Here is a 23120-nt window from a genome sequence, read left to right as displayed (position 1 = left end):
CTTCTCTGAATCTTCTCAACAGTGACATGTGAGAACTTACAGAGAAAATGCTTGGAATTTTTAACATATTGCAAGTATTTTCAAAATGTAGCTAAATTCTTATGGTTAGTTGTGTTAAAGAAACAACCACACTTTTCTGACTGTTTCAGTTTTGTGCTTGTAAATTGGTTTCAGTGAGTATACTTTTGTTTTTGTTATGGCAGAAGATAAATCAGAATGCTTAAATAGATCGGTGGGAGCATTTATACAGTGTGGGTGTTCTGTTCTCTGTAACATAGTTTTGTTTTATACATACCACTTACAAAAAAATTCTGTGTCAGTACTTTATTTTTTTTCATACAAATGATGCCATTTAATATTGGGTGATCACCCAACTAAATTTTATATCCTCCATGAACTTTGTAAAATATTATAGGAAAGATTTGTTTCTAGAACATCAGCTTAGGAAACATGATGGCAGAACACAAAAAAATTAAATAATGCAGCCTAAAGAACTTAAAAGATCATAAATTGCACCAACTTTTAGGAACAGTAGTGTTATATTATTATTCTCTTAAGTATTCAGCTTTATTATTATGGAATTTCCATAAATAAGCCTTTATTTATGTTTTCTAAAAACTGTTTCTGAAAAAGTATTTGTGTCTTTCTTCATTGCCTTTGAATTTCTGTTCTGTTCCAAAGGGATTTTGTGGTTGAATCTTAATTCTTTCAAGAGATAAGTTAGAAAATTTCCCTTAAAAGGTGCTTACCCTTGTGGTGTGTAATCTTTGTAAATAAGTTTAGTTGGCATCAATTTCTGTTTAATATGATTGTGGCTGATAAGTGATCTTCAAAACTGTTTCACATAAAAAATAATTTCAGAAGTGGGAAGAAAGGCCTGCAGGTACTAATATTGAAATATATGGCGAATTTGTTGTTCTAGTTTAGCTTGTGTGTAGTCTGAGTTTCCCCCCAGTCAACAGAGGTCAGTTCAATCAACTGAGAGGAAAGAGTTATGGGAATTCCAGGGTGCAGAAAGTAAGTCACATTTCTACTTTGGTTTAGATACATTGCCATAAAAACAGTAGCATCAAAAAACACCTGCAAAGAGCACAGGAGCAGGCAATTCCCAGGTATTGGAACTCAAGCAGACGAGGCAGAAGGCCAGCTTGGCTGAACAGGAATCTTCTCTTGGAGATAAGGCAAAAAAAGGAAGGTGTATGCCCAGTAGAAGCAAGATCAAGTGACATGGGAAGAATACAGAGATGCTGCTTGCCACTGTAGGGAGAAAATTCATGCAGCCAAAGCTCAACTGGAGTTGAACCTGGACAGAAATGTGAGGGACAGTAAAAACAGTTTTTTCAAAAACATTAATGGCAATAGGCAGTAGAGAAATATCATCATCCTGTTGAGGATGAGGATGGTTACCTCAAAAACATGGACAGAGACAAGGCAGAGGTGTTTAAGGCTTTCTTTCCCTCTGTCTTCAACATGGATCATGAACCAAAGGGGACTCAGTGCCCTCAGCTGGAGGACCATGACTGTGGGAATGATCAACTCCCAGTAGACCCTGAAATTGTGCAGGATCTGCTGCTCCAGCTGGATCCCTACAAACCTGTGAAGCCTGATGGGATTCATCCAAGAATCCTCAAAAAGCTGGCTCATGTCACAGCAAAACCTCTCCCGATGATTTTTGAGCGGTCTTGGGAGTCTGGAGGGGAATCCCAGCTGACTGGAAGCTGGGGAATGTTGTCCCAGTTTTCAAGAGGGCAAGAAGGAGGACCCCAGAAACTACAGACTCATTTCAGTGCCTGGTAAAGTTATGGAGAAGGCTATTCTGGGGAGTATTGAAAAACACCTGATGACACAGTCATTGGTCACAGCCAGCAAGGCTTCTTGAGAGGAAAGTCTTGCTTCTCAAACCTGATTTCCTTTCACGACAAGGTAACCCACCTAGTTGATCAAGGGAAGCCAGTTGATGGAATCTTTTTGGATTTCAGTAAAGCTTTCAATATTGTCTCTCATAGGATCCTTTTGGACAAAATGTCCAGCACACAGCAAAGCCCAGTGTTACTCAGTTGGTGCTGAATTTGTACCTACATATGTTTTAGACTACATTCAGAGTTCCTTGAAAGTGTTGTCAGTTTTAGTCTAGAAGACTGGAGAGAGTGGCTGTGTTTGCCTGGTATTACTAAAAATCTTCTAGTCTTAGTTTCTGTAAAGAAAAAAAACAGGCCTGGTATATATTCATAGGCAGTAAGTATTCCTCAGAAGCAAGGAAATATTTATTGCTTATCAAAAGGTATAACTCCAGCCCACAGAGTATGTCACATCAGCAGTTGAAGTGGGATTGCTGTTAAGGTGGGTTTTCCTGTGCTATTCTGCATCTAATTAACATTAACATGTTATGATGGTAGAGAAGATATATCAGGACTGAGCATCAGTGTATATTAATAACCTAAATGCATAGCTAAATACAAAGCACAGTGAACCCAAAATCTATGGTACTGTCTTGAAAGCTTCCATTTTCTAGGCTACTTAGATTAGTGCCAGTCAGGATAATATATGTGCCACCACACTTTGATCTCTGGTATAAAACTATGATAGTGTCATTTTTTTAATTGCTACACAATGCATCAGCCGTCCTTTTAGACAGGTTCTTACAAAATAAATGGTGCAATTACTGCCTATAATCCCATATCCTATACATCTTTGTATCCATCCAATAAGTGGCTTTCCTTTGAACACACAATAAAAAGAAATGGGAACAGTAGGAAGCTGCAGTTGGTTGTCCCAAATGACTGACCTTTTGTTCTGGAAGGACTGCTAGGAGGGAGTTCACAACCCCTGAAAAGGTTACTCTGACGTGGTTGCAATTCTGCACAAAACACAAAAATTTATTTCCAGAAAGGCATTGGTATGGTTTCCTCCAGTACATAAGGGAGATTAGCAAAAGGAGCTTTAAATCAACAGTCAGTTTATCCCTGCTCTGAGGTAAAGGTGGTGTCTTCTTCACCCCACAGCGTTTCCTCGATATGACGTTTGGAGCCGGAGGTCACACGACAGCTCTTCTGGAGAGAGCCAACGACATCACCGTGTATGCCCTGGACAGGGACCCCACAGCCTACAGGATAGCTCAGCAGCTCTCAGAATCCTACCCGTAAGTTGTCTTCTCCTCTCTGAAATATGGTTGGGATAAGGTTGATACTTTGGTATTTTATACAGAATTTAATATATTTTTATAGTTTTTAATGGCTTACTGTAGAATAGCATTGTATGCTGCGTGTACCCTGTTAAGTAGGAGATATTTGCATGCAGATTTTTGGAGTTAAATGCATATTCAGTACTCTTAATTCTGAGCATGCATCAAGTAGCCAATTTTACGGTTAAAAATGGATTTAAAAAAGATTCGTGGGTTCCGTTTGCCTTGAGATGGTTCTGATGGCAGAATGGTACAAAAACATATCTTTGTGGTAAATATTTCACAAAACATCAATGGAATAATAGAATTTAAATAATGAGGTCATTTAAATATGGCTTATGAATATTTTAATTAACCCCCCCAAAATAATTGTAATTCAGTATTAGGTTTGCTAAGTATTTTGCCACTGGCTTCAGAAACTACTGAACAATTTAATAAGGTACTATTTCTGTGTATAGCTTATGTTTCATTTTTCTTTTTAAATAGAGTGCTGAATTTGCTAAATGAACAATTGCTAAATGCAATTTTTTAGTTATGCAAAGTTCTTGTTCCTTTATTTTGTTCAAGAAAGAGCCCAGTCAGAGCATCATTGCATTCATGCAAAAGTGTGCATTGTAGAGTTGAATATGAGCTTTTCAGAAAGTGATATTTTTCAGATTTGACCAAGAAGTAAGAGTATGTAGATACAAAACTAAATCATATGAAATAATTAATACTTAAGACATTTAGGTCAAGGAACAAGGAGAGGACGCCCACTGTCAGATTGAAAACATTGGAGTATTTATTTCAAAATAGCTTTTACATGAGGAAAAACAAATATTTCCAAGAAGAAGAATACTGGAAGAGATGGCTGAAGAAACACTTGTTTGTTCAGTGAAATTTTCCCACATAAAAAGGAGTTCTAAGTCAGCAGTAATATTAAGCAATGCAGAAGGTATTCCTCATCTTTTCTAAGATAAAAGGCTGAATTTTACATTCCTTTCTTCAATGTCTTTAACAGAGGTCCAGTGGGAGAAATGCAAACATGTGACAAGACAGCATGGCTCAGTTTCTAGTCATCTCACTCTGTAAAAACACTTCAATATATTTCTTTTAATTCTCAGTTCTTTGTGGGTTGAAGTGACATGCAGTATAAACTTACAAATTTGTGGAATTCCTCTCAACTGTTATTTCTTCAGAGAATGCTCTTTTTGAAAGAATACTGTGGAGAATATTGTCAAGGAAAGTCCGTTTTCTTTTAATCTAGGTCTGCAAACACATTCTACCAAATGTCATGGGAGTTGTAAAATCTTCTGTTCTTTGTGTCATAGAAAAAACCCAGTCTTTTAGAAACATACACACAACATAAGACAACAATGTGCAGTCTCTGACTCAATATGTGTTTATCTGTAAAGCATCCTATGAAAACCTGGATGCGAAAAAAGTTTATTTTTCAGATGTATTTTACAGGTGTTGGATGCTGTTCTGCCAATGATTGACATTGTTAATTTTCTTCTTGCTTAAATTTGTGAAAGGGTGAACTTTAATTTAATATAATATTATAGTTTATGTAACTTATTGTGGTTAATTAGACAAAGGAGGTCTCCTAGTTCTTATTTTTGTTTGTAAAACTCTGGTTCGTGGACTCCAGACATGTTGTTGTCCACCTGTAGAGATTCAAGTTATCCTTAGAATGAAGTGGATTCTTAAATAGCATAGTGTTGTTGATGAAGAGTCTTGATCACTGAAAGATGACTGCATACCACCTGAATACGTATTGTAAGATACAGCAGTGCTCTTATTTGCTCTGGTATTTTCCCTCATTTTCTGTCTGTCTTATTAGAAAGAACAGGTAGATCCTTTTCCAGAAGGTAAATATATCTTTTTTCATAATAGTTTGTGTTGAAAATTAAGATAAAAGAATGTTCATGTATTAGCACATGTATGGTATATGTGCTAATTATTAATCTGCTATCCCTGGGAAGTCAGTTGCAAGGGGAAAGGAGGAGGTATAAGTATATAATTTATAAATAACAGGTAAAGTTAGTGTTTGATTACAAATCAGTTGGGTATAAGGGGTTGACCTCTGAGATTTGGAGCTTTTATAAATGGATTTTTTTTTTTCAATATTCATTAAAAGATGGTTGATCTAATATTATGGGATTTTAGTGTCTATTTTCTGCCCTGTGTTAGAAATAAACCTCGTATCGGTTCAGTTCAAGTCTGTGTGGGCATCAAAAGCTCAGGGAATTCATCCAGTTGACATCTGTATCTGGTCAGGTCCATTCTCCGATTAAGTAGTTCCATCGTTCACCAGGGAGCCACAGAAACAGTTGTGCTAGCTTAAAAAAGGCAGTGGTAGCATGCAGATGCAATCTAAGGGTGATGTAGGGCTGTCCCTTCTGTAAGAAGCACAACTGTAGATGTATCTGACTGAATAACTACAGCACAGAAGTATAAACCTCCTTCATTGTTTTTCTGCTCTAGACTATTTTTTTCACCTCTTTTGTTTAATACTGCTGTTTTGGCAGAGGTTTTTTGACTTGCTGAAGTGCTTCCCTTCCTTCAGAGGTGACAGCACAGGGTGGAGGAAGAGGCTGTTATGTAACTGTAACCAGCAAAATCTGATTCCCAGTGTCTCAAACTCTGAATGCAATGGGCACATTGAAAGTCATACCTCAATTGAATTTTCTGTTACCTTTTTTTTTCTACTTAAAACAGAATATTGCATGTGTTAACTGAGGATGTTAATAAATTCCAGCACATCAGCTACAGGACGGATCTTGAGTCTTGCACTAGTTTTTGCAGTAGTTTAGGCTGGACATTAGGAAGAAGTTCTTCACAGAGAGAGTGATTGGGCATTGGAATGGGCTCCCCAGGGAGCTGCTGGAGCCAAAGTCCCTGGAGGTGTTTAAGAAAATATTGGTCTTAATGCCATGGTCTAATTGACATGGTAGTGTTGGGTCATAGGGAAGTGTTGGGACTGACTGATCTCAGAGGACTTTTCCAACTGAGTTGCTTCTGTGATTCTGTGATATTGGCTAGGCAGATTTAACACCCATAAGTCCATGGGTCCTGATTGGATGCACCCACTGGTGCTGAGGGAGCTGGCAGATGTTCTTGCTATGCCACTCTCCATGGTCTTTGAAAAATCATGGAGAACAGCAGAGGTGCCCAATGATTGCAGAAAGGCCAATGTTACTCCCATCTTCAAAAAGGGCAAGAAGGAGCACCTGGGAAACTACCAACCAGTCAGCCTCACCTCCATCCCGGGAAAGGTGGTGGAACACATCATTCTGAAGGTCATCACAAAGAAGGAAGGTCTACAGGAGTGATTGGTCCAGCTGGACTAATCGATGCTGGAATAGTCAACATGGATTCACCAAGGGGAAATCATGCTTGACCTGCCTTTTATGATGGCATGGTACGATGGTACGAGAGCATTGGATGTTATCTACCTTGAGTTCAGCAAGGCTTTTGGCACTGTCTCCCATAACATCCTCAAAGATCAGCTCAGGAAATGTGGGTTAGGTGAATGGACAGTGAGGTGGATCAAGAAGTGGCTGAATGGCAGAGCTCAGAGGGCCGTGATCAGCGGAGTAGAATCCAGCTGGAGGCCTGCAGTCAGTGGTGTTCCCCAGGGATCAATCCTGGGTCCAGCCTTGCTCAGCTTGTTCATCAAGGCCCTGGATGAAGGGACAGAATGCACCCTGAGCAAGTTTGCTGATGATACAAAACTGGGGGGAGTGGCTGATACACCTGAAGGCTCTGCTCCCTTTTGGGGGGGACCTCGATAGGCTGGAGAGTTGGGCAGAGAAAACCTTGATGAGGTTCAACCAAGGCAAGTGTAGGGTCGTGCACTTGGGGAGGAATAACCCCAAGTACCAGTAGAGGTTGGGGGCTGAGCCAGTTGAGAGCAGCTCTGCTGAGAAGGCCGTGGGATGTTGGTGGGTGACAAGCTGACTGTGAGCTGGCAGTGTGCCCTTGTGGCCAGCAGGGCCAGTGGTACCCCGGGCTGCATTGGGAAGAGTGTGACCAGCAGGCTGAGGGAGGGGATCCTCCCCCTCTACTCATTCCTAGGTAGGCCACATCTGGAGTGTTGTGTTAGTTCTTGTGTCCACAGTTCAAGAAAGACAAGGAGCTACTGGAGAGGATCCAGTAGAAACCACAAAGATGATGAGGAGTCTGAAGCATCTCTCTTACAAGGACAAATGCAGGATATCGACCTGAGGGGATCTCATCAACACATACAAGTATCTCAAAGGCAGTTGTCTAGAGGATGATTCCAGACTCTTTTCAGTGGTACCCAGAGACAGGACAAGGTGCAATGGCCATAAACTAAAACACAGAAAGTTCCACCTCAACCTCCGTGAAGAATTCCTTTCCGTTGAGGGTGGCAGAGCACTGGGAGAGGCTGCCCAGGGAGGTCGTGGAGTCTCCCCCTCTGGAGACTTTCAAACCCCACCTGGACACATTCTTGGTTAACCTGTTCAGGTGACCCTGCCTTGGCAGGGAGCTGGACTGAATGATCTCCAGAGGTCCCTTCCAACCCTAACAGTTCTATGTTTGTGAAATATGCCCATAGATAGTGCTGCAAGAGGAGATAAGTGTGGCTAAATTGGGGGATTTTTCTATATTCAGAATTTATAAATGAAGTCCTCCTTGTACTTAGGTGAAAGATGGGTGGAGTAATAAGTCACAGAATGAAAACACAGGAAAAACACTTTTGTTGTTTGTATTTTAAATGTGTCTCTTTGCTTTTTGATAACAATTTTGTCAGAACTAAAATCTGGAAAGAGTAGAGTTCCCACTGCAATTCTTGCATTCATTTAGTGTCTCTGTTTATTATTTTTATTCTTTAAAATATGTAGTGCTGCTTTAATAAGGAGAAAATGGGTCAGGGTCTGTTAGATATTCAGTGTGTGGGTGGGAATCCTTTGACGTACTTTCTGGGGAAGCCTCTAACTTGGGAATTGCTGATGAGAATTCAGGAGAACAAGATAAAATTCAGTCAGGGGCAATATACATTACAAGTAAACCCTTTCACACCCACTGAAAGGGAGAGGTTAGAGAGGTGGCTGAAATCTGGCAATTAACCAATATCATTGAAAGCTTCCAAGTATGAGAAACTCATGCAAAGCCTACGCAGAGGAGAAAATATGTGCTTTGTAATTCTCTGAGCAGAATAAGAAATTGTGCCCCCAAAGTATGGAAAAATGGCATAAAAATTCCTTATACAATTTGACTATCATCTTATTGTAGTTCTAAAGTGATTTTGAGGTGTGAGGGCACTTGTGGATTTTGCTTTCAGGGTTACACTAAGTTTGTAAAAAAAGTGAGATAGAAACATCAGCTGTGCATTGTATGCTCTGGGGAAAATAGAATTTATTTTTGGTTCTAGGGAAAACAGAACTTCTTTTTCTTTTTTTCAGTTGCAATAAGCTTATTTTAAGTGCTTATGAATTGTAGCTGAGTATTATATATTGGTGCTTCCTGTTGCTATATGTTATTTTTACAAGCTAGTATTTAACTTTTGACTGTAGTGCATAAGGGATACAATTAATGTGCAATCAGGGCATATTCATTATAATGGTGCCTTGACTATATATAAATATACTTAATTGGTTACCTATAGGGTTATTTCTTTCTAAAGAATTCTCCATATATGTCAACATCTGGCTGCCTCTCAAATGCAAGCAACAAAGGTAAGTGTTAAGCCTTAAATATGAGGTGGAAAAATTCAATTGAGAGCGGTAAAAAGACCTTCAAATACCATTATATTAAAATATTGCTCTTCTGTCATGTATTTTGTTTCCCAAAGGATTTATTTTGGTAACAACCCCAAATATGTTTCCATATAAAAGCATAAGGAATAAAAGTTCTTTCTCTTGTTGCTGAAGTCCCAGCTGTGCAAGTTTCAGAATGACTGGAAACCTTTTCTTGCTTTTATACATACAGCCTGATCCTTCAGTACGCTGGGTTCCTGGTCTAAATTTGGGCCAAATTCAAAATTACCCTGACATAGAAAACAAATACAAGAGTTTACTTTTAACAATTGGTTCTATTCCCTTTTTAGTTTTTACATTGCTTGATATCTTGTCCCTTTAGTGCTTTGTTAAAACCTTGTGAACTTCTGAGGGAATGGCTGTGGATGTCATTTACCTGGACTTTAGTAAAGCCTTTTAACACTGTTTCCCACAGCATTCTCCTGAAGAAACTGGATGGTCATGGCTTGGATGGGTGTATTCTTTGCTGGGTGAAAACTGGCTGGATGGCTGGGACTCGAGAGTGGTGGTGAATGGAGTTACACCAGTCGATGCCTGGTCACGAGTGGTTTTCCCCAGGGCTCAGTATTTGGCCCTGTTTAATATCTTTATTGAGGATCTGGGCAAGAAGATTGAGTGTAGGTGCAGTCAATTTGCAGACAACACCGAGCTGGGTGGGAGTGTTGGTCTGCTGAAAGGTGGGAAGGCTTTACAGAGGGATCTGGAAAGGCTGGATCAATGGGCCAAGGCCAACTGTATGAGGGTCAGAAAAACACAGTGCACTTGGGTCACAACAACCCCCTGCAGTGCTACAGCTTGGGAGCAGAGTGGCTGCAAAGTGGCCCAGTGGAAAAGGGCCTGGGGGTGCTGCATGGCCAGGTGGCCAGGAAGGCCAGTGGAATCCTGGCATGTATCAGGAATAGTGTGGCCAGCAGGGCCAGGGAAGTGATTGTCCCCCTGGACTTGGCACTGATGAGGCCACACCATTGATTGGGTTCGGGCCCCTCACTGCAAGAAACATACTGGTGTGATGAATCGTGTCCAGAGAAGGGCAGTGGAGCTGGGAAGGGACTGGAGCACAAAGTCTTACAAGGAGCTGCTGAGGGAGTTGGGGGTGTTTGGCCTGAAGAAGAGGAGATTTAGGGGAGAGCTTCTTGCTCTCTACAACTACCTGAAAGGAGGTTGTAGCCAGATAAGCGTCGATCTCTTCTCCCAGGTAACAAGTGATAGGACAAGGCCTCACATTTCACCAGGGAAGGTTTTGGTTGGATATTAGGAAAAATTTCTTCATGGAAGAGCTGTCAAGCACTGAAATAGGCTGCCCAGGGAAGTGGTGGAGTCACCATCCTTAGAGGGATTTGTAAGCTGTGTAAATGTGGCACTTAGGGACGCGGTTTAGTGGTGGACTTGGCAGTGCTGAGCTAATGGTGGGACTCGATCTTAGAGGTCTTCTCCAACCTAACTGATTCTGTGATTTGAGTATCAGGCTTCTCTTACATAGCATAATTGTAGAAATTTCACTACCAACATTACATCACTTGAAACTGCAATTAAACAATTTGTATGTGCAATTCCTAATTTTATTTTCATTGCAGACATAATGTGGGCTGCAAAATCTTTGCCTGTTACAGACTGTAGTCTGGTAATTTCAAGTTCAGAAAGGGTTTCTACCACTTTGTTTTGGGATGACTACAGACCATTTTCAATATTAGTAGCTGAGTTTACATTTCATATGCTGGTTACATAATAGAGAAGTCCTCATTTGCACTTGTAAGGACTTAAGAGTACAATTGCCTGTCTCAAACATGGTCAAGGCCGCAGAAGGAACTTGCCATGAGATAAGCTACCACAGTGGGAACTTGAGATAAACACAGAAGGGGGGAATTTATGACAGGAAGGTGCTAATTCCAGGCCTGGTGAAGATGAGATCTGGTTAGCACATCCTGATTAATGCATCCGGACAAAAATTCCCACTGTGGCAAACCGTGGGAAAGGAGGCAACTGCCCATGCACGTGTCACCCCAAGTTATGGGACAGGACAGGATGGGATCTGTGACCACCAGTGACCACTGAAGTGACCCCAGGCACATTTCTGGGGCCTTCCACCACTTCCACCATCAGACTGCTCCTGATCAACAGTGTTAAAACTCCCCCCTGGGGGAGGTACCTGGGCATTCCCACCTGAGCCTGGATGCATATTAACCTGTTGAACTCTTTGTTTTATGGGCCTCCCCCACACCCCACAGATCAAGACTTCAGTCATCACTTGGACCAACCAGACATCTGATGTGCCACAACCAAGTCTTGTCGCTGGATCCACGAGTGGTGATGTCTTTCCTGTCCACTGTCTATCTTTCCTCTCCACTGTCTACTCTTACCCTTTCTTTCTCTGTCTTTCTTTTCCTTATATATTTTTTTAAGCGACATTTTTATGCTTTTATATTGTTATATTACTATAGATAACAATAACAACCAGAACAGCTACATACCTCCTTTCCATTGCAACCAAATTGTTCTAAAATAAACCCTACATATATATGTATATATATACACACACTGATCATTCAGTGTCATTTCACTCTAATCCACCCCAAGGCCTCTATTAATGAGAACCTCTGTTACCCGTCTCAGTGGTGGGTTCTAACAGCACTGTTTACATCTTGAAGTAGTAAAGTGTGTTTTAAGACCATAGCTATGGCAAAATACTGCCTTCATATACACAGTAGCATTAATTCAAGGCATGTGGTTATGTTGACATTCCCACTAAAACTTTTCTTTAGCAATAGATACACTTGGACAATGATTAAATACTAATGAGTCTATCAAGACTCATTCTATTTACAAGATTCTATTAATCTTTTTAATGTTATATTTATATATTTTATTTTGACAGAATTATCAGATAGTTATATTATTAAAATTATTTTCAATTTCATACCATAAAACTGGACTTTTGTCTTTGTTTTCATACATAACATCCCATATGTCACTATTAGATTTAATATAATTTCCAGTCAAATGAGTCAGGGTTACAACTTACTGGTTGAGGAAAACAAAGTGCTATAATTTTGATCTGAGTAGTCTTGAAGAAGCTGAATCATCATATTATTTTAGTGGGAAAACCTTAGAAGAAATTTTGGTCAATTTGAAGCTCTGAAGGAAGGTCTGTAAGCATTAGGTTTAAAATAATGAACTGTTTTATGTCCATGCTTTTTTCTGTTGCTGTTACTGAGTCATTTTATATCAAGTGAAATTTAGAGTCTTGCAAATAATTGACGTTTATCAGTTTCGATGGTAGTTTTGGTTTAGGCAGTTTCTCTTCCTGGTTCTGGCCAGGACAGGGTTAATTTCTGCAGTTGCATGGCCAGGACCCTGAGGTTGTTCTACACCACCTCACCTCAGGGGCAGGGGGTTGGGTCCCTTCCAGTCGTGCTGGCCAGCGTTGGGCTCCACGTGATGAGCACTCAACGTGCGAATCGTTCACCTCTCTTGTACACTCTGTTATAATATTGTTGCTTTTACTGTTTGTTTTCTTATTTCATTCCCCACGGGGGGAGAGGGAGGTGGAAGGAGGAGGGAGCGAGCGGCGTGTGGGTTGGAGTGTTTCAGTGGGAACGGTAAATTGGGGAATACCATCGCTAAACCATGACACAATGCCAAAACCATTCCCATTGGAAGGGATCTTAGGATGTCATCTAGTCCAGCCTCATCCTTCAGGCAGTCAGTATGGTCTGAATCATCTTAGACATCTTTAGGCAAGGGAAGTATAGGCCAAGCAACTTAATTACTTTCTAGCCTGAGAAGCTACAGCTTTTAGACCACAGATGTTGACCAAGAAACATTCAATGGAATGTTTGTTTTCTTCCATCGCAGCTTTTATCAGTGTTTCTAGGAATACTGTAAAATGCTAATTGTACTTACAGAATTAGAGGACTTGTTGAAGTTGATGGAGAGGGATAAGAAGCTTCTGAAATAATTTAAAACAGACAAAACTCCTCTAGGTATTGGTTAAGGTCACGGAGCTGAATGTGGGTGATTTGAATACTTTTTCAGTATAAATGTCCAGATCCTTAATTTATTTTTAGGGATGTTATATATACCTGTTAGCTCAACTTCATAGAATGCAATGCTAAGTGTTACTTTAATCAGCAGTAGTTTCAGACGTGTTCGTTACGTTCTTCTTGTTCTTTTTTTAATTCATCTATATCAGTGTGGTATAAAAGTGCTCAGAATATCTTTAAAGTTTAATGTTGTAGCTCTTAAACTCAGAGTGTTTTTGAGGACAGTTCTGTGATGCTTAATTTGGGTTGTAGGTTTGTTTTTCTCTAAAAAGAAAAAATTTCTTAAACCCCCCCCCCCAAAGTAAATGATTACAAAGCTGAAATATTCTTTGAACTTCTATGATCCATAAAGGAGACATCAACTTTTTCTTTCAGTCACTTTTCCATCTTCTTGTTTTTGATGACAAAGTTTCTTGCAGGTGTTTAGATGACTTGAAGACTTTTATATTACTTTTAGAACCACTTCATTACTAAAATACATGTTGATTCCTTGATTCCTTGTTGAACTTAAATTCTAATTAAGAACATTTAAAAATGTATGTTTCAATAATACTTAGAAATACCTTTATAAACATTTAAAGCAATTTTTTCGTAGCCAAACAATTGAGTTCTGGGCATATTTTCATACAATAACAAGCCAGTTTGGTGTTTATAAAAATAATCAGTGTTTTAAAGGAAACTGATACAGGACTGCTTTAATTTTTTTAAAAAAATTTAGTTTTTCATAATAGCAAAACTCCTTCATGATGAGAAGAAGGAGGGAAAGAGAACATAGGTTTTATTCAGAAGGTTTTTGCACCTGGTAGCTGGTTGTCTACAGATATTTTAGTTCTAATGAAAAGATGGTATCTTCACATTCTTCAGCAGCATTTTGTATTTTATTTTGTTTGTCAAGAGTTGTATATTTAGCTTGTGTATTTGCTCACATTTACCTCAGTAGGAGGTGTTGAGGCACTCTGTGCAAATCAAGAGGACATCAACTGTGTTGAAATACTCCATAGTATCAAACAATACAGGCAAAAGTTTATTTCATCAGTAGATAGATTATAATTTTTGAGAGCAGAAAATACCAGCATTTTCCTGTGAAGGTGGAAATGTATTGACAAAAAGGTACTTGTCACTTGCTAAGAGAAGGTTAAGACTGTTGGTATTTAAGCTAAACATATAATTTACTAAGTAGCTAAATCAAACAAAAAAAGAGCTGATAGCCTCTGATTCATGATTTTATTTCTTCTACAGTGATAAAAAGGAAAACAGGTAACTAAATGAAAATATTTGTAAATACCTTCTATCAATACTTTCTATCAGTATTGAACTTCAAACTTAACTATGAAATACACAAATGTATAGAGAAGTTCAGATTATTTTTTCTGATTGAGTCATTGTACTTCAAATAGTGTTATTCTTAGATGCATTAGGGTTGTACATATAAGTGACATAGATCATAAAAATGAATTACTTTGAGTTTGACTACATAATTCTATTTTTTTTCCTGTCATAATAATAAACATCATTTGCATTTTAATTTCATTTTGGTCTTTGTGACTCAGCTGTGCCAAGTGTTGTACAGAGTATTGAAAGAACTGAAAGTAAAATCAGGCAGTTAATTGCTGGCTTTGTATTTGGATGCCTGAAAAATACATCAAGCAGCAAAGATTTGTATAGAGAGATTTTCAGATTTTCTGTATAAAACATCAGTGCAGAAAACATGTAACTTGGAATGGAAGTTCCCTGTGGCCTTGTTGCTGCTGAATGATGCAACTGTTTGAGACCAATATTGACTAGTAAGTGGTCTTGACACATACAGATCTCTGAGAAGTAATACAAGAGTCATGTCTCAACAGCAGGAACAATGTGTAATATTGCTATTGTTTATACTGTCAGTCTTACTCTGGTCATGAGAAGTTAGGGGCTGCTGGAACTCCAATTTTTAAATACAAGTCAGAAAAACAACCAAATTCTTCCTGATAATGATATCCAGGTTGACCATTCATCTTCAAGATGATCTGTGCCACCTGTCTGGGTGGGAAAGGAAAGAGGAGGATAAGGAGCACTCCCTTTCTCCAAGCCTTCTCTGGGAAAGCACTTTTTTTTTTTTTTTTAATTCCTGAAAACTTGTGCCTTTGGCCCTCAAAAACCCCTAGAAATTACTTCATGCAAAACTTGGAGACTAGCTGCTAAAACCTACAACTTTTCTGTGATCAGGAAAGGTTTAATCCACTGCTGCACTGTCTCTGCCTGCCCTTTCTGAAGACATGTACCACATATTATCTTCTATCAGGTAGTAGTTCATCCTCCATCTCCTTCATGACTACCTGCTGTTCCTAATGAACAGAGTGATTTGCAGCAAAAAACAAGGCAAAAATCTCATCTCAGTATTAGAATGAGTTTTGATCCCTTGCAGTACAGTCTAGACTAAGGTGGAATAATGTGTGACACCCAACACTTAATTGGATTCAACCCATCCCAGTCTGCCTTTGTCAAAAGAAGTGGATGTTAGCACTTGGTGAGGACATTAAGTATCCTTGGTGAGCATATTAAGATATAACCTTCTGGCATTTGGTAATATTTAAGCCAAGAACTGATAATGTATGAAATTATGGTAGTACATTTTCATATTCTAAAAATAAATAATTAAAAATAATCTTCTATAAATAAGTAAAAATGCTGTGTCACAGCAGGATTGAATGTTCGGTTTGTTACTTTTCCAGCTAGCAGGACCAGAAATGTGTGTGCCTTTTGAATAATCAGTGCTGTCACTTGGCTAAACTTTGTGTTACAACAAAGCTCATTTCACTTAGAGTGAATTGACCATCTTGGATACTGCATAAAGGGCAGCTTCTTACTTTCAAGCTAACAAAAATTTGTGTATGTAAGATGAAATTTCTCAGGCAGAGACTTATTGTTCTCAAGGTCAGTCTATTATATATGTCAAAACCTGCAGCTAAGGAAAGACTGAGTAAGAAGGTTAATGCTAGTGTGGTGTTCTTTATCATGGTAATGAGGGGAACACCACAAACAGGTTTATTTTTACAGTATGCTTAAGATAGGATTTTTCTACTGTGGTATATGACTTGTGTAGTGTGAATGATCTTATTTCTGTGTGTTCAGAAAGCACACTGTACCATGGAAAAAATTTAGTTGTCTGAAAATAAAATGCGTAATTAAAATATTCTTCTCTTTTGCCTTCAAAAGAACCCGTTATAAACATTCCAAGAGATTAAAAATAATAGTTAAAATGGCTGTTAATAATAAGATATATGACCAATCATGAAACTGTTGACTAGACTTTAGTCTGGTTTTAATATCTGCTTTATAGTACAAAGTAGATGAGACCTCTCTTGTAATAGAGAATTTCACAGGATGGATCAGTTTGGGAGGGACCACAGTGGGTCCAGTGGTCCAACCTCCCTGCTCAAGCAGGGTCATCCCAGAGCACATGGCACAGGATTGCATCCAGACAGTTCTTGAATATCTCCACTGAGGGAGATCCCACACCCTCTCTGGACAACCTGTTCCAGTGCTCAGTCACTGCACAGGAAAGTTCTTCCTCATATTCAGGTGGAACTTCCTGTGCATCAGTTTCTGCCCATTGCCTCTGGTCCTGTTGTTTGGCACCACTGAGCAGAGCCTGGTCCATCCTCTGACACCCTCCCTTCAGATACTTAGATATGCTGATGAGGTCTCCTCTCAGTCATCTCTTCTTGAGGATGAACAGGCCTTTCCTCATAAGAGAGATGCTCCAGTCCCTTAATCATCTTTGTGGCTCTTCGCTGGACCTGCTCAGCAGCTCCAAGTCTCCCTTGTACTGAGGAGCCCAGAGCTGGACACAGCACTCCAGATGTGGCCTCACCAGGGCTGAGCAGAGGGGCAGGATCACCTCCCTGCTGGCAATGCTCTTCCTCACGGACCCAGGATACCTTTGGCCTTGGCCACAAGGGCACTGCTGGCTCATGGACAGCTTGTTATCCACCAGGACCCCCAGGTCCTTCTCCACAGAGCTGCTTCCCAGCAGGTCAGCCCCCAGCCTGTACTGGTGCATGGGTTTATTCTTCCCCAGGTGCAGGACCTTGGCTGATTTTGAGAGAGTTCTCTGCCCATCTCTCCAACCTGTCGAGGTCCTTCTGAAGAGCTGCACAGCCCTCTGGGGTATCAGCCACTCCTCCCACCTTTGTGTCCTCAGCAAACTTGCTAAGGGGGCTTCTGCCCCTTCATCCAAGTCACTGATGAGTAAGTTAAACAATTCTGGGACCAGTTGTGGACCTCGGGGGACACTGCTAGTGACAGGCCCTGAGCCACTGATTGTGACCCTCTGGGATCTGCTGTTCAGCCAGTTCTCACTCCACCTCACTGTCCACTCATTTAGTCCACAATTCCTGAGTTTACCCGTGAGGATGTTGTGTGACACAGTGTTGAAATCCTTGCTGAAGTTGAGGTAGACATGCTTATTTCTGTATTGCTGTTCCTGGGTGTTTGGAATATTAAGGGTTTGAGGGGAACTTAGCAGAACTGAGCAGAAGATATGGAAGACATTGGTTTTCTTGGTCTCATCTGTTCCTTTGTTTTGCATTGTCGCATACCTGATGGACAGGGCACCAAAGGTATGTCTGAAGGAAACCTTGAATTCTGTTTCCTTGAATATTTTGCAGATAAAAAATGGACTGAAAAAGAAGCCTCTGTAGGCTTTTGATATTAATTTGATGTCCTTTTTCATAGCTGTTTGGTTGAGACACTAGTTTATTATAAATTCAGATACATTGCAGCAAGAAATATGAATAAAACAAAATTTTATTGAATTTTAAAAACTTTTTAAAATTCTGTACTTCTCTTTCTGTGCAATGACTTCATGGCTTGAAGACCTTTATCTTACCAAGGCTAGAAAAAAGAACTGAATCTCATTGTATAATCAGGGGAATTTCTTGTTTTCAAAAGAATATGTTTCCATTTTTAATTCTCATAATAAATAAGATATTGAATATTGAAAAATAGAAGTGTGCAGTACTAAAAATGCCTTGTTCTCCCCTCTCTCTAACCATTGCTACAGAAAGAAATGTCAGTATTTGGGTGCCAAACATGAAGTTTCTCAATGGGTCAGTGTTGCACATTTAATAGGAATAGATAAATATTTAATAAAATTATGGTACACAAGAATGTTTATCCCTTAATTCTACATTCACATATGCAGTGTAAACCCTTTAATTACTGAACCTTGCTTTTGAGTTTTTGAGTTTTCAACTCAAAATTAGATTCCCTGGTAGATCTGACAGGGCTTTCTCTGTGAAAGGAAGCTCTCCTTTCCTGTTAAACTTCCAGGTGAAGTCACACATTGATCCATTGTACTGATAGCCTTTAAATCCAGCTTTTTGCCCATACCTTGTTTGTTGCTCTAATGTTGGCTACCAAGGTTATAGAGGAGAAAAATCAAAAGCTGGATTAAAGTCTACTAAATCTACTGTTTACCTGTAATCCACAGAGCCAGTAATTTGTCTTAGCAAGCAGTGAGGTTGATCCAGGAGTGTTTTACCTTAAATAAATCTATGTTGACTTGCTCTTGCTGTGGTGGGGACTAGTTTGCATGAGGACTTACTGTGTAATTTCCACAGTGATGAAGGTGAGATCTGCCAGTCTGTAATTCTCTGGAAAATCCTTCCTGACATTTTTTTGAAGTTATCCTGGCACTGACCTTGTCAAAGTGATCAGGGAGCTGTCCTAAAGCTGACAGAGGAGCTTCATGATAACATCAGCCAGTTCTCTTGACACATTCTGGTATGTGTCATCTGATCCCGTATCCTTGTCCATGTCCAACTGCTGTATGTGACCATCTTGCCTGGTCCTCCTGTGCTGTGCTGTTAGCACGTTTCCCTCCTAGTCTTTGATAGTGAACACTTGGGGCAGATTTTGCCAGCAAATGCTTAGGCAAAGGCTTAAACTGCCTCAGCCTTTTTAGAGAAGTTTATTACTAGGTCAACCTGCGCCGTTCTCCAGTTGTCCTTGTCTTCGTTGCATATTCCTTGCCAGTTTTATCTTCAGACAGATTTGGGTATTCCTAATTTCAGCCCTGTGCAAACCAGCTCAGGATTTCTCTGGTAGCTTGTCCTGCTTCTTCCTTTTGGTCCTCCTTTTTTTTGACATTGTCAGGATTTCCCTGTTAAACCATCTTGCTGTGGCTGCTGTGGCTTTTTGTTTCATATGGGTATGGATTCCCTTGCACTTGGCAAAAATTGTTCACGGGGTTTGACCCACTGTCCTCAGTTCCTTTGCATGTCAGGAGAGCCTCATGAGGCCTCTTATTTACCTGTTTCCTAAAAAGGCTGAGCTCTTCCTGAATCCTGGGGTTTCTAGTTTGCTGCTTGTCTTCTTCACTGCCATCGTCATCATCAGCAATTTTGCCTAAAGGCTTAGACGCAGAGTGACACTGTCTGGCTTTGATCTAGGGTGTCAATGTTAGAAAATATTTTTAGGCTGCTCTGTTCCTTCCATGAGGAAGTAGCATGTGGCCTTGGCATGTACTCTTACCTTGGAACATCAGAGGGGACTTGATACTTACATTTGACTTTTTTCTACAATTACATGTTTTAAAGAAAATAGGAAAGTATAATTTATTGGTTTAGATCGTACCCTAAGTCAGCAAGGTTCATCTGCAATGCTCAATCCAGTCACCACCTGTTATAGGTTTAACACATCTGTAAAGCATTTTAGTCAAACTGTTTGGATATTTTAAGCTTGAATGACAATTTTAATAGAACTTTATATGAAAAAAAATGTGCACCCTTTAACTAGAACCAGAATGTTCTCAATGTTTTGGCTTTCTGACGTCTTTCTGTCCCATAATCAACTTTAAGAGGTACTGCAGGTGGCTTAGAGGTAGAGTGAGTTAATAATTAATAAGGATTTACGTGGCTTTTTGCGTCACTTTTTATTTCCGAATCATTTGCTAACAAGTCACCTAAGGGCTTAAAATCGACCAGGACAATAAGCAGCAGGAGCCTGTGGTGCAGTTGATGCTGATGAACAAAGAAAATAAATTATAGAAGTCAAAGTAAGTATTATTGGTTGCACCTGATACTACAAAAGTTTGTTTTATTGTAAGGAATACAAAGAACCAATTCAAATAATGATTTTTCTGTTGTACTTTTATGTGGAACCTAAACCTTCCTCTTTATATTTAATGCAGTGATTATTCAGTTAATCAAGTGTTGCTGCATGGCTTTTTCTCAAGAACATTCACTCAAATAGATGTCAGTATTATATAATTTTTTTCTTTTTTTTTTCTTTTTTTCTTTCTCTAATTCCTGAGTCACTTTGGAGGTTGCCATTAGAGGAGGAAGGCTCTTTATCTTCAGATATAACAGGACTAGAAGAGCTTGGCCATCTCTATGACCATATTAAAGGTTTCTGTCTCAAGGGTATAGTTTCTTCTAGTGTTCTTATGTTTTTTTTTTAAACCTCAGGATCCTTTCAAATAAGATTAAATCTTTAATAAACATTTGACTAACGATAGCTGGTACCTTCCAAAGAGGCAAAACTTCGCTGAATGTGAAACAATGGGATATATTATTTTCTTTTTTTTTTTTTTCTTTTGACCACACTCCTCTTCTTCTCTCCAGGTTACTTGACTGCATTCACTTACACATAAGCAATTCTTGTTTTTATGAACAAAACTTTGGCAAACTTTCCTTTCTCACTCCAAAATTTTCATCATAGATTTCATGTAGTAGTACTTACATAATTTGATTACAGATATAGATTATTGCCGTTGGTGGCACAGTTTACTCCCCTGCTTCTGCAGGCTCCTATAATTCTTAAGTCTGGTGAAAGTTTAGACTTAATCTAGTAACTTTTAAGTCCGTCACCAGCTTTTCATAAGGGTGGGATTTCATGTATGTGAGTTTTGATCCACAGTGCTGGAAGCCACTTGAGTTTCCTTTGCTTTGGGAGCTGCATGCAGTGGTATGAACGTCTAAATATTCTTCAATTAAGCATTGGAGAACCTACAGGTCAAAATGACAGCTCTTGCTATTCCTAAACTAGACTGAAGTTGATGTGATTTCTTCACAGTTCTTTCTGGAAACATGTATTCCAGTATGAATATTTTCAAAGGGCTTTGAATGCTGTGCAGTTATTGCAAGACTATATGATTTAAATGCTAAACAAGTAGGTATTTTGGTTTTATATTTTAGTGAAGAGAAGGAAAGAAGCTGAAACTATAGCAGTTAAATGTCCTCTGGTTGCAATCATTCTTTGTCTAAAGTTGCCCTTGTGGCTCAAACAGAAGGTACATAAATTGTTGATGTGATGCATGTTCTGCAGTATAGTAAATAAATTGAAAATGTCTATTAAAGTTTGCATGCTACAATTAGTATTTAAAAGAGTTTGGATATGCAGTTAATATGATCGTGCCACACCATCTTCTAAACACATCATGATGATACATTATGTGATTTTCTTGTAAAAATACATTTCAAATAGTTTATTTTCTCTTAACTAGATTGGCTCATCCTGTTTCTGTTTGAGAGAAGTTAACAGGAACTTTCATCAGAAGTTTTGTTCTATTCTTTGCTTATGCTGTGGCTCATAATTTTAAAAGTGAGTGCTTTCCAGCAGTTTGTTCTAGGAGCTTTCACTCTTGCATTGTCTTTATCCCTCAGATAAACTTGCACAGTACCGTTAAACTTTGCATTTATTGAAGGTTGGGACCTTTGGAGATTATCCAGTCCAGCCCCTCTGCCAAGGCCGGGTCACCTAGAGCAGGTGACACAGGAACATGTTGAGATGGTTTTGAAAGTCTCCAGAGGGGGAGATTCCATGACCTCCTTGGGCAGTCTCTTCCAGCGCTCTGCCACCCTCAATGGAAAGAAGTTCTTCCTCACGTTGAGGTGGAACTTCCTGTGGCCATTTCTCCTTGTCCTGTCTCTGGGCACCACTGAAAAGAGTCTGGAATCATCCTCTTGACACCTGCCTTTCAGATACTTGTATGTGTTGACGAGATCCCCTCAGGCCCAGGTCCCACAGTCTCTCCTCATAAGAGAGATGCTTCAGACTCCTCATCATCTTTGTGGCCTCTCCAGTAGCTCCTGGTCTTTCCCTTCCCTCAGCCTGCTGGCCACACTTCTCAATGCACCCCGGATACCACTGGCCCTGCTGGCCACAAGGGCACACTGCCAGCTCACAGTCAGCTTGTCACCCACCAACATCCCGGGGCCTTCTCAGCAGAGCTGCTCTCAACTGGCTCAGCCCCCAACCTCTACTGGTACTTGGGGTTATTCCTCCCCAAGTGCACGACCCTACACTTGCCTTGGTTGAACCTCATCAAGGTTTTCTCTGCCCAACTCTCCAGCCTATCGAGGTCCCCCCCAAAAGGGAGCAGAGCCTTCAGGTGTATCAGCCACTCCCCCCAGTTTTGTATCATCAGCAAACTTGCTCAGGGTGCATTCTGTCCCTTCATCCAGGGCCTTGATGAACAAGCTGAACAAGGCTGGACCCAGGATTGATCCCTGGGGAACACCACTGACTGCAGGCCTCCAGCTGGATTCTACTCCGCTGATCACGGCCCTCTGAGCTCTACCATTCAGCCAGTTCTTGATCCACCTCACTGTCCATTCACCTAACCCACATTTCCTGAGCTGATCTTTGAGGATGTTATGGGAGACAGTGCCAAAAGCCCTGCTGAACTCAAGGTAGATAACATCCAATGCTCTCCCTTTGCCAGCCCATCATACCATGCCATCATAAAAGGCAGGTCAAGCATGATTTCCCCTTGGTGAATCCATGCTGACTACTCCTGTAGACCTTCCTTTCTTCTACATGCTTTGTGATGACCTTCAGAATGATGTGTTCCACCACCTTTCCCGGGATGGAGGTGAGGCTGACTGGTTGGTAGTTTCTCAGGTGCTCCTTCTTGCCCTTTTTGAAGATGGGAGTAACACTGGCCTTCCTGCAATCATTGGGCACCTCTGCTGTTCTCCATGATTTTTCAAAGATGATGGAGAGTGGCACAGCAAGAACATTTGCCAGCTCCCTCAGCACCGGTGGGTGGATCCCATCAGGACTCATGGATTTACGGGTGTTAAATCTGCCTATCTCTAACCCAACCCTCTATGACAAAGGGAAGTCTTTCTTTCTCCAGCCTTCCTC

The 23120-nt window shown here is 40.1% G+C and overlaps 1 protein-coding gene across 1 annotated transcript in view; it reads left to right on the top strand.

The window, feature by feature from the left end:
• Positions 1-23120, top strand: part of METTL15 (methyltransferase like 15) — a 91100-nt gene that overhangs the window by 33550 nt on the left and 34430 nt on the right. The window contains 1 exon segment of the mRNA XM_018081852.2: positions 3003-3139. Within this exon segment, the coding sequence (XP_017937341.1) occupies positions 3003-3139 (137 nt within the window).

Source organism: Manacus vitellinus, unplaced genomic scaffold (genome assembly GCF_001715985.3).
Source record: "Manacus vitellinus isolate BGI_N305 unplaced genomic scaffold, ASM171598v3 scaffold_57_pilon, whole genome shotgun sequence".
NCBI lineage: Eukaryota > Metazoa > Chordata > Aves > Passeriformes > Pipridae > Manacus > Manacus vitellinus.
This window is presented reverse-complemented; position numbering and strand designations above follow the sequence as displayed.